General features: G+C 39.4%; 1 protein-coding gene and 1 pseudogene across 1 annotated transcript in view; both read right to left on the bottom strand.

Annotated features, from left to right (window-relative positions):
• Positions 1–7574: 7574 nt before the first annotated feature.
• LOC100405255 (aldo-keto reductase family 1 member C4-like) overlaps positions 7575–22537 on the bottom strand; it is a 40512-nt gene continuing 25549 nt past the window's right edge. The window contains 8 exon segments of the mRNA XM_054258446.2: positions 7575–7780; positions 7782–7805; positions 9478–9560; positions 13912–14077; positions 14346–14455; positions 18144–18266; positions 18706–18783; positions 20053–20169. Of these exon segments, the coding sequence (XP_054114421.2) occupies positions 7765–7780; positions 7782–7805; positions 9478–9560; positions 13912–14077; positions 14346–14455; positions 18144–18266; positions 18706–18783; positions 20053–20169 (717 nt within the window). The 3' untranslated portion in view covers positions 7575–7764.
• Positions 16790–17562, bottom strand: LOC103794061 (ADP-ribosylation factor-like protein 4A; annotated as a pseudogene).

The following is a 22537-nucleotide window of genomic DNA, read 5'->3' as shown; positions in this document are numbered from 1 at the left end:
ACCCCGTTATCAGCTGTGGGTAAACATTCCTTTTTCAAAAAGGAAGGTAATCAAAAAAGGCAGGAGTAGGGACAGGGAAACAGGACTCACGGAAATCAGAATTCCAGCAAGGCACACATCAAACCTTAAAGCTCCAAGATAATTTCCATGGACTTTATGTCCTGCATCCTGGGCACCTGGTGCTAGGGGTCAGCTCTCAAGCATTTGGGCAGTCCTGTCCCCATGGCTTTGCTGAGCACAGCCCATGTGGCTGCTTTCACAGATTGGAATGCAATGCCTGTGGCTTTTCCAGGCAGAAGTTGCTGATGACTCTGTGACTCTGGGGTCTGCAGGGCTGTGGTCCTGCTCCCACGTCTCCACTAGGCAGGAACCACGTGGAGACTTCTGCTGGGGCGGGGACATGAAGATAGACCAGGTTTGAGTCATTATTACATATTTGTTATTATTGTGTTAATTTTTCTTCTTTTTTCACATAAATTAAGACAGGCTTGTGCCTTCTAGTCTAATGGGTAAGTGGGTCCAAAGTGTAGGACCCAGGCACTGGTAGTGAGGGCATAAAAAAAAGTGAATTCACAATAGAGCAGACATAGGCAGCGCTACTTACAGATAGATTTTCTGTTGGGTCAGAAATAGAGCCCTGAAGGAAACATGGGCTGAGGGCTACAGCGAATCTCCTGTTTCATCCCGTGCCTGAATTCAGGACTGTCTTCCTGATGTGGGCAAGATGTGTTCCTCTGTTTCTGTGTGTGCCACAGAAAACAGTCTGTGAAAGAATCTGCTAGTATCACTTACAATTGTAACTTAGCATGTTGGAGATTTCTGTTGAGGCCATCAATGGCTTTTATGTCCTCTGGAGTCAACTCAAAGTCAAAAACCTGAAAGGCAGGCAATACTCACATTAACCTTTCCCCAGGACAGCAGCTTCCACCTGGGAATGCAAGGACTTCGCAGGAGACAGAGGCAAGGATGGCATTAGGGGAGGCATTTCCATCCTCATCAGCTTCCAGGTGCACCTGGCCTGGAACCTCTTCCACCTGAGCTCTGCCTCTTCTCCATCCCACCCCTCTTCTACTCCGCACCAATTCTCATAAGAAAAGTGTACACTCATCAATCTAAAATATTTCTAGAGAATTGCTTGAGACAGAAAAAAGAAATCACTTGTTTTAAAATAGAAAAGAAAGTGTGGACACAATACCTACCACCTGGACTTGACCACACTTGGTCAGGCTCTCGTTTCCCCACTTCCCCTGGAACTCGATCCAGTCTTAGTCTTAGACTGAACAAGCCTTGGACAAGAGGACAATCCCACTCAGTAATCTGTCCCATAAAAAGTATTTCCTAATCAACTCTTCTACTTGCTCACCTCAGGACCCCTAAATACCATCTACTTGCAGCTGTGTTTGCTTGTCCTTATAAAAAATGTTTTCTGATCGATCTTTGAGATACATAGATGTTATGCTGAGAGTTCCACCCTTTGAATAAATTTCTCTTACTTACGTCTAGGTTGGTTTTCACTTGTCAACACATAGCCCCTGATGGGAAGTCCTTTCATAGCAAAACAGAGAGATATTTGGTTAAAAAAAAAATGCTAAGTTTATTACGTGATCCAGGAGACAATTTCATGAAAGACTCAGATCACCTGCCTATGTATCATCTATCTCTCTCTCTATTTATCTATCTATCCATCCATTATCATAATCTACTTCTATATTTCTCTACATACATATCTGTTCATTTTCTATCTACCCACCAATTTATCCATTATTCTTTTTAAAAATGTATTTCAGAAACGATATGGTTGTCATGGGAGCAGCCCCTAATGGGAAGTCCTTTAATAGCAAAACGGAGATATCTTTGGTTAAAAAATACTAAGTTCATTATGTGGTCCAGAAGACGATTTCATGAAAGGCTAAGATAATCTGCCTATTATCTATCTATCTATCTATCTATCCATCATCCATCCTTCCATCTACTATCATCATCATCTATTTCTCTCTATATATATCTATTTCCTATATATCCACCCACCAATTTATCCATTATTCCTTTAAATAATGTACTTCAGAAGTTATATGGTTGTCATGGGAGCAGGTATTAACATGTGTTTAACTGAAAAATAAAATGTAATCTGTGTGGTTTAACGAGATTTAAATTTGCCAATTGAATTTTCCCACAAATGAATATACTTGATCTATAACTAAAATGTTTTGAAGTAAATACATTACAAATAATATGTCTCAAATGTTGTATTTTGTAAATATGAAACTCATGATAAAATTTGTAGCTGTCATCTCAAAATGAAAAATAGCTTACATGGTTTTTCAAAATTCTTGTGGGATTCAAAACAAAATAAGTTGGAGACCCGTGATTAATATAAGGCCCAGAGTGTACATGGGGAGAGGTTTAGGAAATAACTTTACTCATTGTATATGTTAATTTGGTAAGGCTATGAACTTACACCTGGTTTCCTCTCTGCTAGAAGAAAGGTGATAAAAGATGACCTAGAAAGAGTCACTCCGTTTAGGGTCTCACCATCCAGAAAGCACACTGATATATTGGCAAACAGTGGGCAATTAATAAGAAAAAAAATCCCACTAAGCAGAGCTGTTCCATTATTATTATGGTGAAAAAAATGTGGTGGGTGGTTTGAGTGGTTAAACAAAGCAGCTTATCTTATTTGGGTTTGATCTTAAAATACAAATAGGAGTTTGTTGGGCAGAGAAGGTGAATGGGAGAACTCAGGGCCCTTAAATTTATTATGATGTAGAACTCCTAAAACTGATTAAAATAATAGAGTTGAAATTTGCTTAGTGTCACATACCTAGTAAAGTGGCAAAGCCAAGCACAGAGGTGACAAACCTTAGGACTCTGAGTCCAGTGCTCTCTCTTCTCACCCTTCCAAGCTGCCCCCATCCCTAGCACACAGGGGAGAGAAGCATGAGAATGAATGGAACAAAGTATATGCTCCCATGCAAGAGAGATCACCAGGACAGTACCCACAGCTCACTCTGAAGAAGCACTACTGGACCCATACCTGAAGGTCATCTTGCATTCTCTTCTCAGAGAAGCCCTTGCCAGAACCGACAACGCCGCTAAGCTGGGTGACCTGGTCTGGGCTTCGACTGCATTTCTTGGCAATGGCTTTCAAGATTGGCTCCTCAAAGAGATGTGGACTGTCACAATTTAGCCTGAAAAATACAGCCACACACATACATACACACAGATGGAAGGGAAGTAAGATGGGAAATGTAGAGTATGCTGTTCCTTTTCCTGAACCTCTCTGGAGAATTGAGAGGAACTCGTACAATGTAGTATGATTATAAAAAGTTCAATAAATATTCGTAGAAAGTTATTCACAATTGCAGCAAACTGGGAACAAGTAAATTGTCCATCAACAGGTGAATGGATACACAATTGGTAGTATAGTTGTCCATATAATAAAATATTACCAGCAATAAAACAAAAAGAACTACAGACATTGCAATTACATGAATGTATCTCACAAACATGGTGAGCAAAAGAAGCCTGATTAAATATAATATGCATTAAGTCTTTCATATAAAATTTTAGAGCAAACAAAACTAAGATTTAAAAAAAAATAGCCACCTAGAGGTGGAGTTGTTTTCTCAGAAGAAATGAAAAAATAACTTTTTTGAGTGATAGAAGGTTTCCAACACAGTAAGATCCATCTCTACAACAAATAAAATAAAATCAAAATCATCGAGGTGTGGTGGCATGTACTTGTGGCCCCCAGCTACTTGGGAGGCTGAGGTAGGAGATTTATTTGAGCCTGAAATGTCGAGGCTGCAGTAAGCTGTGATTGCTACTGTACTCTAGTCTGAGCAACAGAGTGAGACACCTACTCAAAAAAGGAAGGAAGGAAGGAAGGAAAAGAAAGGAAGAAGAAAGAGAAAGAAAGAAAGAGAGAGAGAGAAAGATAAAAGAAAGAGAAAGAAAGAAGAAAGAAAAAGAAAGAAAGAAAAAAAAAGAAAGAAAGAAAGAAAGAAAGAGGGAAAGATTATTTAGCATGTTAGAGATGTGGGTTATATAATACATCCATCTGTCAAAATTGTACAGCCTTACAGCTTATGCAAATTTTACATTAAAATCACTTTAAATATTATAGTTGGAGTGGGGTTAGGAGTAGACAGATGTGTAGATGACACAGGAAGGAAAGAATGTGGGAGACACTGAAGCTTAGTGGTGTTTCATGAAAACTAACTATAATACTGTTTTTACTTTTTTGACTTCATTCATCATAGAATTAAAAACCTTAGTTTTAATAGGAATTTTTCATCATCAGTGGAATCCCTGCCATGGGCTAACTCTGATGTTCTTGTTAGCACTTGGGTATCTGTGGGACACCAAGGCCCTGGAGGCAACTCAAACAGAGTCCTTGGACTTGCAAAACTGCAGGTGTTTGCTCTGGGAGAACTATGGGTGACATTCCACCTGCAATTTTCCAAGACAAAATGTACAAGAATAAATGAGCTAATAACCACATGCAAATTTAAATAATGCGTTGAAGGAATATGGAATACTACATTAGTATGAGTGCTATTTATTTCAGATTGATCAGTTTTCTTATGCACCTCCTGAAATACTTTTGAATCCCATCATTTGGCATATTGATACAATAAATTAATATTTCCTTTTCAACCTTTATTTTGGGTTCAAGGCATACATGTGAAGTTTTGTTATCTGGGTAAATTGTGTGTCACTGGGGTTTGATGGACAAATGATTTTGTCACCCAGATATGGAGCCTAGTATTCGCTAGGTAATTTTTTGACCCTTGCCCTCCTTCTACCATCCGCCCTAAAGAGATCCCACTGACTACTGTTCCCCCCTTTATGTCTATATATACTCAGTGTTTGGCTCCCACTTATGAGTGAGAACGTGTAGTATTTGGTTTTCTGTTCCTGTGTTAATTTGCTTCAGATAGTGGCTTCCAGACGCATTCACGTTGCTGCAGAGGACATTATTTCACTCTGTTTTATGAATGTGTAGTATTTCTTGGTGTATATGTGCCATATTTTCTTTATTCAGTCCACCATAAATGGGAATTTAGGTTGATTCCATGTCTCTGTATGAATAATCCTGCAATGAACACACATGTGCATGTGTCTTTTTGGTAAAACAATTTATATTCCTTTGGGTACATATCAGGTACTGGGATTCCTGGGTTAAATGGTAGCTCTGCTTTAAGTTATTTGAGAAATCGCCAGGCTGCTTTCCACAGTGGCTGAACTAATTTACATTCCCACCAGCATTGTAGAAGTATTCTCTTTTCTCCATATCTTTGCCCACATCTGATATTTTCTGACTTTTTAAGTTTATTACAGATTCTGGATACTAGATCTTTGTCAGATGCATAGTTTGCAAACATTTTTTCACTTCCTGTAGGTTGTCCGTTTACTCTGTTGAAAGTTTCTTTTGCTGTGCATAAGCTCTTTAGTTTAATTAAGTCTCACTTGTCTATTTTAATTTTTGTTACAATTACTTTTGGAGAGTTCATCCTTACATTTTGCCAAGGCCTATGTCCAGAATGCTATGTCTTAGGATTTCTCCTGGGCTTTGTATAGCCTTGGGTCTTATATCTAAGTCTTTAATCCATCTCGAATTGATTTTTGTAAGAAAGGAGTTGAGTTTCACTCTTCTGAATATGGCTACCTAGTTATCCCAGCACCATTTTTTGAACAGGGAGTCCTTTCCCCACTGTTTGGTATTTTCAACTTTGTTGCAGATCAGATGGTGTAGATGTACAGCTTTATTTCTGGGTTCTGTAGCCTATTCCATTAGCCTGTATGCCTGTTTCTGTACCAGTACCATGCTGTGCTGATTACAGTAGCCTCGTAGTGTGGATTGAAGTTGGGTAGCGTGATGCCTCTGGGTTCATTTTTTCCCCCTCCTTGGGGTTCCTTGGGCATTCAGGTGCCTTTTTTCTGTCCCCTAGAAATTTTAGAATAGTTTTTTTTCTAATTCTTTTAAAATGGTGTTGATGGTCTGGCAGAAATAGCACTAAATCTGTAAATTACTTTGGGTGTTATTGTGGTTTTAACAACATTGAATCTTCCTATCCATGAGCTAGGATTTTTTTCCCATTTGTTTGTGTCATCTCTGATTTCTTTCAGCTGTGTTTGTTAATTCTCATCAGAGGTCTTTCACTTCCCTGGTTTGCTGTGTCCCTGGATATTTTGTGACTATTGTGAATGAAGTCGTATTCTTTTATTATTATTATTATTAATTATTCTGAGCTGGTGTCTCTCTCTGTTGCAGCAGTGGGGCAATCTCAGCTCACTGCAACCTCTGCCTTCCATGTTCAAGTGATTCTCCCACCTCAGCCTCCCAATAAGCTGGGACTATAGGCCTGCATTACCATATTTGGCTATTTTTTTTATATTTTTGTAGAGCCAGCAGGGTTTTGCCATGTCGCCCAGGCTGGTCTCGAACTACTGGACACAAGCGATCTGCCTGCATTGGCCTTCCAAAATGCTGGGATTAGAAGTTTGAGCCACTGCTGCTGGCCAGACTGCATTCTTGATTTAGCTCTCAGCTTGGACATTGTGTATAGAACTGCTACCGATTTTTGTACTTGCTTGATTTTGAACTGCTTGATTTTGTGGATTTTGTATATTGAAACTTTCGAAGGTTGTTTATCAGTTTCAGAAACCTTTGGGCAGAGATGGATTTTCTTGGTATAGAATCCTATATATCATCTGTTAATACAGATGGCTTGCCTTCCTCTCTTCGCACCTGGATGCCTTTTTTTTTCTCTCTTGCAGGCTTGCTCTGGCTAAGATTTTCAGTATCACAGGCATGATGAGAGTAGGCTTCCTTGTCTTGTTCTGGTTCTTATGAGGAATGCTTCCAGTTTTTACCAATTCATTGTGATGTTGGCTGTGGGTTTGTCATAGATGGCTCTTATTACGTTGAGGCACGTTCCTGTGATGCTGTGTTTGTTGAAGGTGTTTACTATAGAGAGATGTTGAATTGTATTGTAAGGCTTTTCTGCATCTACTGAGGTAACCATTGGGGTTTTGCCTTTGTTCTGTATATGTGATGAATCACATTTGATGATTTATGTATATTGAACTGCACTTGCATCCCGGGAACAAAGCCTGGTTTGTCATGGTGGATGACCTTTTTGTTCTGCTGCTGGATTCAATTTGCTGGTATTTTATTGAGGATGTCTTGGTCTGTATTCATCAGGGATATTGATCTGAAGTTTTATTTTCTGCTTCCAGAGGAGGAGCAAGTGACAGGTATTTAGCAGCTAGTCTGTGTTTAGCTCTTTTAGAAAAGAGAAAATAAACAGCATAGAGTCTGGAAGGTGAGCTGTATTGACAGGATGACCTTCCAGCACCACAAGAATCAGAGCTCCAGGAACCTGGGGAGGAAAACTCCACCCACTCTCACCTCAAAAATGTCTATACAATGGTTGTTATCATCGTACACTCCCTGCCCCAAACTTATAGGCAAATTGCATTTTTTGGCCCTCATGAACCAAAAGGAAAAGAAACATGCAAGTAACAGAGAAAGGAGTAGGAAAAAAATCTTTAGGAAAAACATTCAATTATTTGAAGATGATACAAATTTATTGTCTTTGCTTTCCGGCCTATGGATTTATATCTTCTGGCTAACTGAAGTTGCTAAGCAGGATGGATTTAGAGAGAGGTGGTATGTCCAGTCAGCATCATAGAGATGTCCTCTGCATCACCACCCACAGGCAGCCTTCTGCTACGTGTCATGTAATGCCCTCCATGTTAATATTCATCTGAATGGATAATTAGGGTGGCCTGCAAGACTGAAAAGAGAAAAAACAGTACATAATAGGGATGAAATGACTCTATTACTACAGTGGTAGAAAAGTGATTTCTATGAAACTGTCATTTAGTGTGAATGTTAAGAAGTTTATTTTCTGACAAGTTATAGAATCTTTCTTACTTTTATAAACATAACTTTATAATATGGGTTTTTTTCCAAATTTAATTATTAAAATTATATTTCCTTTCCTGGAATTTGTCACATAAACCACACAGGGTCAATTGTTCAAACATAGTCCTCCATATCTGTCAACAGAGCAAAGAGATATTCTGACCTTTTCTATTTCAAATTCTCAATGAAAACAGGAACTCATTCTGCATTATTTTGAATAAAAGCAAGCCAGCTATATGTTCATCCTTATTAAGAAGTTTGAGTGTTAAATGTGATTGGTGGCAATCACACATCCTTTTAAAAGATGTATTCTTTTTTGTGTGTGTGTCTTACATTATGCTACAGAATAAAAAATTCATTCTTCACTGATTGGCTGCTTACCATAGGGAAAATATTTTCTTTGATTCAGATATGTAAATTGTTATATATGCTATGGGGTTCCATATCCTAAATCCTACAATATGCTAAGGACAATCTTCAAATGAAAATCACACAAAATATAGTGATGAAAGATGATGACTAAACCAATTGTTAATGTGAAATAATTAATCGATGACGATAATTACCTATGTTTACTACTCTTCCTTTCTTTTTCATGATTTCCGATTATTTTTCTCTAAACTAATAAAAGTATAAACAATAATATATATAAAAATGTTTGAGTTCTTATGATGTGCTGCTGTGCTTACCCTTTTTAACACATTATCTCATCATGTCTATTACCTGGTTAATATCTCCACTGCAAGCAGTGACATGACTTATTTTGCCCTTATCACATGAATTGCCTTTCTGTGAATCCTAGAAGCTTGGAGCATGTAGACAGAGTAGGATCTTTTGTCAATTATACATTGAAGCTTATACAAAATGGAGCTTTAGTCTCCAGCTCTTCCCTTCATTTTTAATCTCTCTTCCCTAAAAGTTCTTTATACTTTGCATTGAGATTTCCATATTGCAAAAACTCAAAGCCAAGAGTTCTATTGCCCACTAAGGCAAACTTTCTGGAGGCAAAATACAGTTTTTGGGTCAAGAGCAAATGTCTAAAGAGAAGAGAGAAAGAGATTTGAAACGATTAAAGATTCTGTATTGACATGATCTTGTAAGCAATTCCATATGGAAGACATGAGAATTTCTGGCATGAATCTCAAGATTGATTAAAATGTTTTTATCTGATAAGGAACTGAGCTGATTTGGAAGAACATTTAATCAGGCCACATGGGCAATAATCAGTTTGTACACTAGGCCATAGCAAAATGCCAGTCCTACATAAAAGGCACAGACTCAGCAATAATATTAACTGCTCTTCATGAATTCAAGAGAGCAGAGGCGGAGGTTGACCCATGCCGACCCTGACCCCACTCACCCTGTCAGAGAACAGAGCTCTGGAGTGAATCCAGGAGAAGAGTTCCAGAAAGCTCCTGCCCCCCCCCACCCCGTCATGCACACTGACCTCTGTCTTGGTAATATTGAGGTAACATTTAAAAGCCATCTGACATTTCTCTTCCGAAAATGAATTAGCCAACCCGTTTACCAAAGTTACTTACTAATCTAAGGTAACATATCGAAAATTTCTGTTTAAGCCATCTAGAACTTTCATATCTGCTGAAGACAACTGGAATTCAGAAACCTATCAAAGAAGCAGAAAACTTGTATTGTTGTTAGATTGCACAATTGTAAATTTGAAATAGCCAAGTCTATCAGACAGTAGGGTGAAGAGGCAATACTTAAAATATTTGTTAAGTTTCCAAAAGTTATAAAAGGCATTATAAACTCTCAGGTGATCACAGCATATCAGGTAAACAATGAACATAAATCTATTCCTAGGTACTATGCATTACAACCGCACAACACTGCAGGGAAAGAGAAGATCTCAACAGAAACTAGAGATGGAATGAAGTTGACCTTGTGTGCATGTGATTGGTTCACGTATTTAGGAAGATTCAGAAGAATCTAGAGGGAAATTTTGAAACTTATAATTGAGACAGTTTGATGGTGATGCAATTTGGGTATTTGTCCCCTCCTAATCTCATATTGAAATGTGATCCCCAGTGATGGAAGTGGGTGTGGTGGGAGGTGTTTGTGCCATGAGGGCATCCCTCATGAACGGCTGGGCAGCCCAACCATGGTCATGACCGAGTGTTCACTGCATTAGTTTACATGAAATCTGGTATAAAAGACTCTGACATGTCTCTCTACTTTTTCTCTCTTGCTTCCACCCTTGCTATTTGATGTGCTTGCTCCTCTGTCACCTTCTACCATGAGTAAATGCTTCCGGAGGCCTCACCAGAACCAGATGCTGGTGCCATGTTTTTTGTGCAATCTGGAAAATGGTAAGCCAAATGAACCTTCTTTCTGTATATTTTATCCAGCCTCAGGTATTTCTTTATAGCAGTTCAAAATGGACTAATACAGAAAATTGGCACCCAGAGTGGGACACTGCTAAAAAAAAAACAAAAAAAAAACCCTGAAAATGTGATAGTGGCTTTAGAACTAAGTAAAGAGCACAGTTTGGAAGCATCTGGAGGGCTCAGAAAAAGGCATGCGAACATAAGGAATAGGTTGGGACTTGTTAGGCATTGGCTAAGTGATTGTGACCAAAATGCTGATAAAAATATGGGCCACTACGTCTAAGCTTACAAGGTCTTAGATCTAAACGAGAAACTAACTGGAGACTGGAACAAAGATTACCCTTATTTTACCTTAGGAAAGAAGTTGGCTGCATTGTGTTCATGTCTGAAAACACTGAGGAAGTCTGACCTAAAGAGTGATAACTTAGGGTATCTGCTGGGAGAAATTTCTAAGCAGCAAAGCATTCAAGAAGTAGTATGGCCGCTTCTAACAGCCTGTGATCAGATATGGGAGTATGGAACAACTTAAACTGGAAGTTAAAGCTTCCTGAAACCTCTCCAGAATGAGATGCTGGTGCTCAGCTTTTTGTACAGCCTGCAAATTGTGAGCCGAAGACACCTCTTTTCTGTATAAACTACCCAGCATCAAGTATCCCTTTCCATCAGCACAAAACAGACTAACGCAGATGAATATTGTCGGGCCCTGTGTTTTTATATCTGTCTGCATGACACAAACGGCTCCCACCAGGCCTCACTTCCATCACTGAGGATCACATTTCAACATGAGATTAGGAGGGGACAAATATCTAAATTGTATCATCATCAAACTGTTTAAATTTTAAGTTTCGCCGGGCATAGTGGCTCACGCCTGTAATCCTAGCACTTTGGGAGGCCGAGGCAGGAGGATCACGAGGTCAGGAGATCGAGACCATCCTGGCTAACACAGTGAAACCTCATCTCTACTAAAAAAAAAAAGAAAAAAAAAATTAGCTGAGCGTGGTGGCACACGCCTGTAGTCCCAGCTACTCAGGAGGCTGAGGCAGGAAAATTGCTTGAACTCAGGAGGCGGAGATTGCAGTGAGCCGAGATTGTGCCATTGCACTCCAGCCTGGGTGACAGAGTGAGACTGCATCTCAAAAATAAATAAATAAAATAAATTAGAAAAAAAATTGTAAGTTTTAAATTTCCCTCTAGATTCTTCTGAATCTTCTAAGTACATGAACCAATTATGTGCACACGAGGTCAACTTCTTTCCATCTTTAGTTTCTGTTGAGAGCTTCTCTTTCTCTGCAGTGTTATGCAGTTTCACATCAGATATCAAAATACTGAAATCCAAAGATACTCATCTGTATTTCCATCTCCATCTTCAAAGGACAAGTACAATGTGAAAAAAAATAGTTTTCAAAAAATTCAAGACAGTAATTGTCCAAGTACTAATAATGCCATGATTAAAGAACACAAGTACTTGCTTGAAGAGGATCTCACTACTCCGAGATAATTTAAATTTCAAAAAGATGTCACTAACCGTTAACATATAACACTAAATAACTTAATAAATGTATTGGAATGCTCTGAAATAACGATACAGAGAATGAGAGGTAGAGAGAGAGAGAATAAAAACATCATCAATTTAACAATTGATGAATCTAAGGAAGAGGCATTTATTGTGATTATTCTTAGGACATTTTCATAAATTAGAAAATTCTTATAGGAAAAAGTTATCCAAAGGCTATTAAAAATAAGTTCTCTATGAATGAATCTAGGAAAGCATACACAAAGGCCTTACTAAAGAAATCTATGTAACTAATTGAAGTGTATATTAAAATACCACTTACATAACTGATTATTCATATAATAATCATTATTTGGAAATTGCAATATTGTTAATAACTCAGTTCTCACCAAATTGATCTGAAGTTTCATAGCAATTTCAGCCAAAAACCAAAATATTAACTTTTTGCTGAAGTTGATAATACTCAATGTTATGTAACAGAACACTCATTCAAGACCAGCCAAGACATTATTATATAAGAGAATATGTCAGAAAAATACTTGTACCATTCTGGTGGTAAGACTTTCTATTCAACATAATTTAGACAATACAGAAATGTTAATAACTCACTTCAAAAGAGGAGAAATGCCAGAGAAGTGCTTACAGACATTATTTATGACAGGATGAATAATCAAGATATATAAGCAAATATGGACTTTTCAATAATTGTTAGTAAGACATTTTATTATCAATTAAAAATCATGTATATGAACATTTGTATTCTTATTTTGTGTAATATTAATAAATCAACTCCATTTGAATATTTCAATTTATAAGGAAAATATATCAATTTTATAAGATATTAAAAGAATATAGTGTATTATTTTACTATATCTTATTATACAATATATGCTATTTTACTATATCATTATATAGTAAAATATCATCATGTTTTCAATATAGGAAAATACATCATATTTATCAACTACAAGAAAAAGGCATGAAGAATTTGACTACATTAAGAGTAGTTAAGAAACTTATTTTGTTAAACAAAAACATGAAAAGAATCAATACTCGGGTACATTTTGGGAGTTGTTATTTCAACAATACATCAAAATCCCTAAAGAATTAATATCTAGTATCTACATATCTCATAAAATATACGGTGGCTTAGTTAGAAGGATGCCCTCCAATACTTTCCATGTCCCTGAATCCACTGGCTTGATTATACAAACTTCAAGCATCTCCTAATAAAAGATGATGTCTGTTTCCCAATCCCTTGAGTCTCGTCTGTCCTATAACTTGCATTAGCTGATAGAATTTCCCAGAAGAAATGGTGTGGCAACTCTGAGCCTAACATGTCAAGGCTTTGCATGTGTCCACTCCCTGCCTTGTGCTGAGGTGAAGCCTGGTCTGGATGACTGGGGCATGAAGAACTGCATGGAGGAGAGGGAGGCACCCAGACAGATGCCCCATAGACACCCTGAAGCAAAACCGCCTCACTGCCCTGCACACACGGGAGAGCCCAGCCAGGAACAAAAGGACTGGACTGAGTTTAGGCAGAACTTAGGATAAATTTCAAATCATAGAATTGTTAGCTAAATATACGGTTTTGTATTAAACCTCTACGTTGAGGGGATTTTCTTTTCTAACTCTACTTATTAATATAATTATGGTCTTCTACATATAGAAAAAGACAGGCAACCTAATAAAAATACCCAAAGATGTCAACAGGCACTGCTAGAAAGGAAACTCTAAGAGAATACATATATGAAATTTATACTGATTAAATAAGGACATGGAAAAAAAATCTGCAATGATTTGGAGACTAGAGAACACCTAACCCAACTCCTCATGTCAGAAAATGAAGAAAAGCAGATATCCCTAGCACAGGGATGCAGAATAAACTGCCAACTTAATGCTGAAACCCAAATCTCTGGTTTTGCTCCCATCCTGATTCTATCCAGCCATGCTGCCTCTCCTGTGGTGGAGTAGAAACCCCTTACAATGCACACAAAGCATCTCTGCATAGGAAATGCCTGGGAAACGGACTTAGTCCAAGGGTGTCCTGAGAGCCTTACAAGAAGCACATGTGTGAAGGACATTGTGCAGGAGCCAATGCCCACCCAGCTCCTCACCTGCACATTCTCTCTGATCCGCTGCTCATTGTAGCTCTTGGCCAGGACCACAACCCCACGCTGCAGCTGGTAGCGCAGGGCAATCAGGGCTGGGGATCGCTTGTGCTTCTTTGCTAAGGCACAAAGAACTGGGTCCTCCAAAAGAACTGGGGAACTCTGATCCACCCTGGAAGGAAAGCCAGAAATGCTGAAGTCCTGAGGCTGGATTCAGTTTGGTAGGAGGCTCCCTAAACAGACTAACGTGTTCATTCTGCACCAGACCGCAAGTGAGGTCCCTGAACAACAGCAGCAGCTTCACCTGGGATCTCATCAGAAATGCAAATTCTCCCCTTACCTTGACTCACTGAGAGTGAATTCCAGGAAACAGAGTATCATATAATTAATATATTCCATCAAAATGGTGTTTTAGGTAAACTTCCTGTTGCTTTTATTACCATAGTTCGTGTCTTTGGGTTCCCAGAGCACTATGGGCAACCAGAACAATGTCTTTTGACTTGCAGAAATCCAGCAGTTTGCTCTGGTTGAGATAAGGATGACATTCCACCTGCAGATGATCAAGGTAGGAAAACATCAGATAATATGAAACAGCTATGTTATTCTAAAAAAGATTAGAAGTTAAAGAAGGTAAATAAATAACGTGCAACATCAAAGATGAACTGAGAATATCACTGTTAAGTAATGGTCTTTTTCATCAAAATAAATTTTATATTGCTGTTTCCTAAAAGGATAAATAGAAATGTCATTTCTGAGCACAAGTAACTCCATAAACCAGATCCGATATCTAACTACCTTTGACCACTAGAAGTGCACATGGCCAATTCCAGATCTGCTATAGGGTAGGATTCTGAGCTTTGGACATCAAATTGTGCCAGAAAATAAGAGTTTCTTCAAAGACTCATGAGGGCAGGGTTAAAAGACAAAAGAAGTAGTTTTATAGGAATCTCACTGGTAATGTTTGTATAGATTTGAACATCAAAAACAATAATGAGTAAAATCAATCATAAATGACAGCAAAAACAATTCACGGGTTCATAGTGAGGAGTGGTGAAGAGAGAAAGCAAAAATATTTGTCTCCACTTATGGTGATTTTTGCAGTAATTTCTTTCTAGAACACGAATAATTAAAGGGAAATAGTTAAGCTTTTAGCATGTCTGAGAGGAATAATTGTTTCCTTTCTTGACTTGGTGAGTGATTTTCTTTTCATAATAAAATGTAAAGTCAGAATAATAAAACTGGTAGTTAAAATTGAAAGTGGTTGCCTTAAAGCCCCAAAGAAAGAGCAAATACAATAATAAAATAATAATACAAAAACTTAAAACATCATTGATGTACACTTAATCACTATGTGGAAATTTGTTGTGGAATACACCTTCCCCCCTTGATAATTGTCACCAGGCAGATTACCAGGAAATACAAAGGGGAAAACACATCTCTAGGGAGATTAGATCTGGCTACCATTAACTCAACCAAGGGATCAAAACTAACTTCACTAACTGTGTAGCAATCTGTTATTTCACGCTGCCTACTGTAATTTCACAGATACAGCAAGGTAGAGACATCTATTACCAAACATGATTAACCTTAGTGACATAAAGCACTCGAGTATAACTTCTAAGTTACAGAAACTTCCCTTCTGAAAACTTGAAAAAACAAGTTACCTGATCAAAATACAAGATGAAAGTCCCAACTGGATTTGGGTGGTTTTTTTGTTTTCATGGCACACCTTACATTTATTTAACATCTCTCATTGTTTTATAATTTTCTCTGTAGAGGTTGTACACATCTTTTATTAGGTATAATTTCTGTATTTAGTATCTTTTTATACTATATGGTACCCTTAAATTTTTTCATCTGCTGTTATGGTTAAAAATAAGAGTTCTAAAAGAACTTTCAAGAAAACGATGGGAAATCTCAATACATATGGGGGATTAAGTGATCTGAGGGTATTGTTGTTACTTCCTTAGATATAATAATTGCACTGTTTCTGGGAGAATGTCTTCATTCCTATGCCAGCTTTGAAAGGTCTGTAGAGGCGAATTGTGATCATTACGATTTACTTTGAAGAAACTCAACAAATACTCCATGCAGGCATATATACTCACATATATATTCCTATATATTTGTCAGGTTGGCTAAGTGTCAACAGTTTTGGATATAGATGGTAATGTGGATGTCCTGTATTAGCCCTTCAAATTTTTCACAAATTTGAAAATTATCATAATAAAAAATAAAGTTAATATTAAGCCCACATTAATTTCTTAACTTTTTAATTAAAAATCATGATTTTGTATTGTTATGTCACCAAATACATACATTTTAAATACTACATATTTCAACTCTAGACCTGTGCTCATTGACTCTAAGTTGTAAAAATGTAAGTTAGGAAACAGAACTATACACAGAATAGATGTGTCTAAACAGTTGACTTGATGACAGAAGGCAAAGAGCTGCTTCAGAATAAGACGTGGCTGTCACAGGGTGAGCTCGACGTTCTGCTAAACTTTCCTCAGTGCTGATTTCATCCCCCATAACTAGTTGTCTCCATAAACAGGGAACTTTCTTTCTGTCGCTCTTTAAAGTTTTATTTCACTAACTTGGCATCAAAGTTCTACAGTTGAGTTCCAGTCCATTTCCTATACTTGCTTGACTTTCCCAAATGATAGTACAAAATATTTGTGGGCTAGGGAGAAGAGATGACTTCAGGCATCACTGCATTTACGCATCTTCCACAAAGCCACAAAGTCAAGCATCTGATTCTTCCATGAGACGAAGCTTTAGTAGCACCCAGGAAGGCACGCAGGAAAACCAGGCCACAGTTCATTTCCCAAAGCAAACCAGAAAAAAATCTATTCCACATATACATACAAGGCATTAATATTCATATTTTCTTTTTCTGTTACTGCAACAGTTTTCTTCTTTTAAATATCATATCATGGAGTTTACCAAGTCCTTCCTTTGTTTCATATCCTATGATTGCACAGATAGACTGCAAATGCCAAGGAATTGATGAGCTCAGTTCAACCATTGCTAACAATTTCTCAATTTCTGAGAGAGACGAGTTCCTCAAGTCTAGTTTCTCAGCACCCACACGTACAGAGACATCTTGATTTTCTTATAATCTAGTTATTTCATAAAGCTCAGTTTTGGATTTTCCCTCCTTTCATCATCGACAGAGTCCACAGTACGCACAAAGCCATCTGTGCATCTGGTATGTGGCTTCTACAGCGTCCCTCATTTCTCCTGACCACCTACATCCCAGGAGTGAAAAGTGACTGTCTTAGAATCTTCCAAGGTTATCTAATTTTCTCAGTGGTAAAGCCTTTGGTCGGTACGGTATTTACAAATGTACTGAATAGCAGTCTGAATAAGACAGTTGTTTTACCAGGACAGTCCAAACACCAAATGACAATGTGGAAGGACTGAAACGAACACAGGCTGAACAGGACAGGGGTTTAGGCCGACAGTCCATTTCCCATTTCCAGCTGCAAATGTGTTCCAAATTGAAATGCTGTCAGTTTTCGTGCTTTAGAACTTCTCTTCCTAGGTGATTCTGCCATAAGACTCCATATTGGAGTCTGAGTCTAAATAAGGCATCATTGGCAGGCTTTTCTATCTGAGTCAGGGGTGGGGACAGCACCCCATGTCCTTTCAGCTTACCTCTCCAAGGAGTCCTCAGAAACAGGTGACTTCCTCTTAACTTAGATGACTTTCATTGCTTCCAGTTAATTTTTTGTACTTGTCAAATAACTGAAAGAAGAGATACTAAGAAAAGGCATTCAAACATCTAAACCCCATTTAAGCCCATATTACCCATCTTCTCTTATTCTCAGACTCCTTATTTACTGCGTGTTCGATGTTTTCATGGCCTCTATAATGATACACATCTTGCTCCAAATCATCTTTATGCAGCCACTCTCTGGTGGTCTTTCCGAGCTTAGAGACAAGTCCACCTTCTCCGGGCGTTCTGACTGACCATTTCAGTCCTCCTTGATAAAATTTATATCCCAAAGTGTTACACACAATTCAGCATGAAGGTCTCTGTACCTTTTTCACTAAGCCCTCTCCAAGGAGAGGTACAATTAAGGGTCTTCCATGTTCTTCTACACAGAGGCTTTGCTTTCTAGAATCTTCCGTTTCACAAAGGTAAGTAGAACAGCACCAATGGAAGCCAGGCGGCAGGACAGGAAGATGGGCATTGGGATGAGAAAGGAGAGGAGGCTGAGGGCGCTCACCTGGTTGCAGACGGGCTTGTACCTGAGCCCTGGCTTGTTGAGGATCATCTCCAGCTGCCTGCGGTTGAAGTTGGAAACCCCGATGGATTTGGCCAACCCTGCGTCCTTACACTTCTCCATGGCCTGGGGCAAAAGCAGTTGTGAGGAATTATTTGTGCACATGGCTGCAGATTATCATAAATGCAAGACAGAACTGTTAACAACTGTTAAGAGATGACAATGAAAATCGCAGTGATTCTCAAGAGAAAAATCACAACAGATAACAGAAAAGGACAGTGACAGCAAGAGGAAGAATTTCTGTGTCCTCTTTAGGAAACTGGAGAGAGAAATGCACATGGAGGATGGGGAATACCTGCCTTCCTTGTCCCCAGTTTATCTCCTTCATTTCTCTCTATTCTTTTTCAGTCATGTGCTCTTCCCTACCACTCAGCAAAACCTCCTTTGTCAATCTCCTTAGTTTCTAGATCCAGTGGTGCATGTTCCATTCTCACACATGGAAGCTGGGAAACAGGTTTACCCCTTCTTGTCTTCCTCTTCTGTGCTCCATCCTCCAAGCACTCACCTCCCATGTGGCACAGAGATCCACTGTGTCGAATATTACTTTTCCATTTTCATCTTTTGGTAGTATGTCCTCACCTGGCTGAAGTAGAAATAGTCATTTGAATTATGTCACAGTTTAACTTCTCCAGCCATAGGCATGCTCCCAGGTACATTTTAGGATAATACTCCTCCATGAGGTAGGTGCTGCAATGTTCTAAAAATGATGTGGGCAAAATGTGTCACATGTGGAATTTTAAGGAATGTCTTTAGGAGACAGGCTTCCCTTAATCTGCTACTTCTATTATATGTATTAATACATAACCATTTTACAGGATCTAATGGGGTTTCACAGATGACTTCTGTCTGCTCTCACAATTTCCTCTGGGGAAACGCCTCTCATTGACCAGGAAAGCTCTTGATATCCAGCAAGAAAGAACTATACTTTAGACCTAGGTGACACAATAAGAGCTTCTTATCCCCCTGAAAACTTGATAGTTGATGCACAGGATTATAAACTGAACGTGGTCAAATGGAAGTTCTTTTCGATATTAATAGGAAAGTGGTAAGACTGAGAGAGGCTCTCTTCACCATGAGCCTTTAGCTGTTTCAAAGCTGTCACTGACACCAATGAAAAGGGCTGGGGAAAAATCCAGAAATCCTCTTGGAGTGCATAGATAACCATGGTGAAAAGGCTACATTTATAGAAGCTGTGTGAAATCTCTACATGGAGCCATGGCAGTGACCACCCAATTGCATCATGTAATAAACTCTTTCAAATAAATCACCCTGACTTGTTTTCTATAAATTTAAATGAAAACTTATACACAACACAGAAATTCATGACTAAGCAAAGCTGCAAACTCCACTGTGAAGGAATCATCGCTGAAAAGGGCAAGGATTCTCAGGTCCCAATGAAGGTTTCCAGTTTACGACTCACCCAGAGTGAGTTCCACCAAATCTATTTCTGCTTAAAATGAGGAGAGATGATGGAAGCCCACTGTGCACTACCTGGGCAGTAGCTTTTTGGACACCACAGCTGCATGGATCTCTGTGTCTGTGAACTTCCTAAGAGATGGACTCAGGAACCCAATTAAGATACGGCCTTGAAGGTGGCTATTGTTATTTTCTCGAGGTTTTTGAGGCAGAGGCTTTGAGGTTGATGTACTGTCTTCTGTTGTCATCATACATTAGAGAAGGAAGGTTTCGCTATTTAGTCAATAGAACAGAGTTTCGGCATTATACTTAGGATTCTGCTCCCATGTAATAATACCTACACCCTCCTAAGAAGAAGCTTCATGCAACCATCAGTGTAAAGGATGGTCATGCTGACAACAGAAGAGAAAGCGAATTGATCCCACAAATTGCCTACCTTGAGAGCCACTGGGAAATGAACAAGATAGAGGTCAACATAGTCCAGTTGCAGTTGTTTCAGTGAGCTTTCCAAGGCTGATTGCACCAACTCTGGTCGATGGGAAGTGCACCAAAGCTGCAGAGTCAAAGAAAAGGCTTGTGTTGAATAAAAACGTGAGCCAATGGCCGGGCGCGGTGGCTCACGCCTGTAATCCCAGCACGTTGGGAGGCCAAGACGGGTGGATCACGAGGTCAAGAGATCGAGACCATCCTGGTCAACATGGTGAAACCCCGTGTCTACTAAAGATAAAAAAATTAGCTGGGCATGGTGGCGCGTACCTCTAATCTCAGCTACTAAGGAGGCTGAGGCAGGGGAATTGCCTGAACCCAGAAGGCGGAGGTTGCCGTGAGCTGAGATCGTGCCATTGCACTCCAGCCTGGGTAACAAGAGCGAAACTCCATCTTAAAAAAAAAAAAAGTGAGCCAATGGTATTAGTTTGCTCCACCTAATATGTAGACATTTTTCCACTGCTTGAAAACTGATGACCACCAGCCAAAAGTATTTGCTTTGTTGTTGTGTTTTGTTTTGATATGACCTATTCATCCAAATGCTACTGTCTATTGCATATACAGTCAGTACAATTGCTGAACAATGGAATTAAAATTTTCAATAGGTAAAAATTTATAGCAAGTAATAATTATGCTCATGATCTGAATTATGTTTGAGAGAATTTATAAAACACTTGAATTGTCTGATCTCCTCATCCTTTGAACCCAGTGGATGATAACAAATGTTCCTGTTGTTTAGAAACTGAAGAGAATAATGTTTTTAACATGATGACATTTGCTGAACAGCATTCAAAACACTTTAGTTATATGTTGTGAATACTCATAGAGCTCTTTTATGCTGTGCCCTCCCCCAGCACACACACGTTGATGAAAAGGACGACTGAGATTCAGAATAATAAGACATTGGCGAACATCATCCAGGACATAAGAACAACTGTAATGTGACTACAGTTCTCTATGAGTCTACAGTCTATGTGAAATTATCCTGATCTGAGGGTTTTTTCCCAAGACTGTGAATTGGAGGCAGTGTTAGCATGTCTCCCCCACTTGGAAAGACAGAATAGTGTGTAGAAATTGACACTACGAACTTTTTTCCAAGAATCAATACTGGAACTTAATAGGAAAATTGAAAGAATTCACAGACCCTTTGAAAGAAGTGGTGGGCTGCAGCCTACACTGTGAGACAGATGAAAAACCGAAAGAGCCCAGAGTGTGAGAAGGGGAGAAACTGCCTCTGGAGGCCGAGACGGGCGGATCACGAGGTCAAGAGATCAAGACCATCCTGGTCAACATGGTGAAAGCCCGTCCCACCAGGGAATCTGAAAATCCAGGCCATGGGGAAGGCCTTAACCCTACTCAGACCCAGAACTGATTTAGGGAGGTGAGAAATAAAGTAGAAGCAGCAGTGGCAAGTGCCACAAAGGCATTCCCAATGTCCAACATGGACTGAGGGAAGCCTTTTCTTATTTTATCTCATAGGGGTCCTCAGTGAAGTCAGCCAACTAGTTCAGGCAGGGGTTGCAGATTAAAAGAAGCTCCCAGTTGAATTTCATTATATTATTCCGAGGTGGGATGAAGTCCTTTGGCTAGAACCCTGGGGACAAGCAAGAAGTGTGTTGCAAATACAAATGCAGAAGCCTGGTGCTCAGTCTTGCAGGTGGATGGGGAGGGGTATAGCTTGAAAGCCATAGTTGCTATCTCCACAGAAAAACTTTTGGCTCAGAGCAGTTCTGAGTTCTGAGCACAGTCTGCCTAGAACTTAGTTCAGTGCTCTTAGTATCTGCACTCCAGCAGCCTGGGCAACAGAGCACTGTGGAACTGAGGTCTGCCTTGCAAACTGTGTGGGATCTCCATGAGGCTTACTGCCACCTGCTATCCCCACCCCCTGTGTGAAGGCTCCTGTGAAGCAGAGGCAGTTATACTCCCCTCTGGAGGCCTGAGAACCATCTCCTGGCCCTCACAGCAGCTGTGGCTAGCTCCACCCCAGGAGAGTCAGAACGCAGACCTGCCGAATCCTGACACAACCTGGTTGTGCCCCTCCTCCCACCCTGGTAGCTTAACACAGAGGACATAAACTTTTGGGAACTCTATGACCCTGCCCATCACCTGAGAAGCCAAAATGCCACCTTAGGGCAACATAGAGCAAGCTCACATCTCACAGCTGGTATTCTTTTGCAAGTGCCATCTCTTGGCTGGAGGCCAACCAACACAGTCCATTTCAGCATCCCTAGGTGGAATAACACTGCACCCAGGAAGGAGAAAACTTGTTTGTAATCTCAGCTGTCCCCATTATCTGCAGCTACCTGGCTAACCAGAAATCCTGAGTCTGTCCATGAGACATATTTACTACTATTATAACCAGCATTTGAGAAATCCAACACAAAATGACTATCTGTCACCAAGGGATCTCACAGAGTCTATGTCCCTTCCCTGAC

Source organism: Callithrix jacchus, chromosome 7, assembly GCF_049354715.1.
Source record: "Callithrix jacchus isolate 240 chromosome 7, calJac240_pri, whole genome shotgun sequence".
Lineage (NCBI taxonomy): Eukaryota > Metazoa > Chordata > Mammalia > Primates > Cebidae > Callithrix > Callithrix jacchus.
The sequence above is the reverse complement of the archived record's forward strand: the minus strand, read 5'-3'. Positions and strand labels throughout refer to the sequence as shown.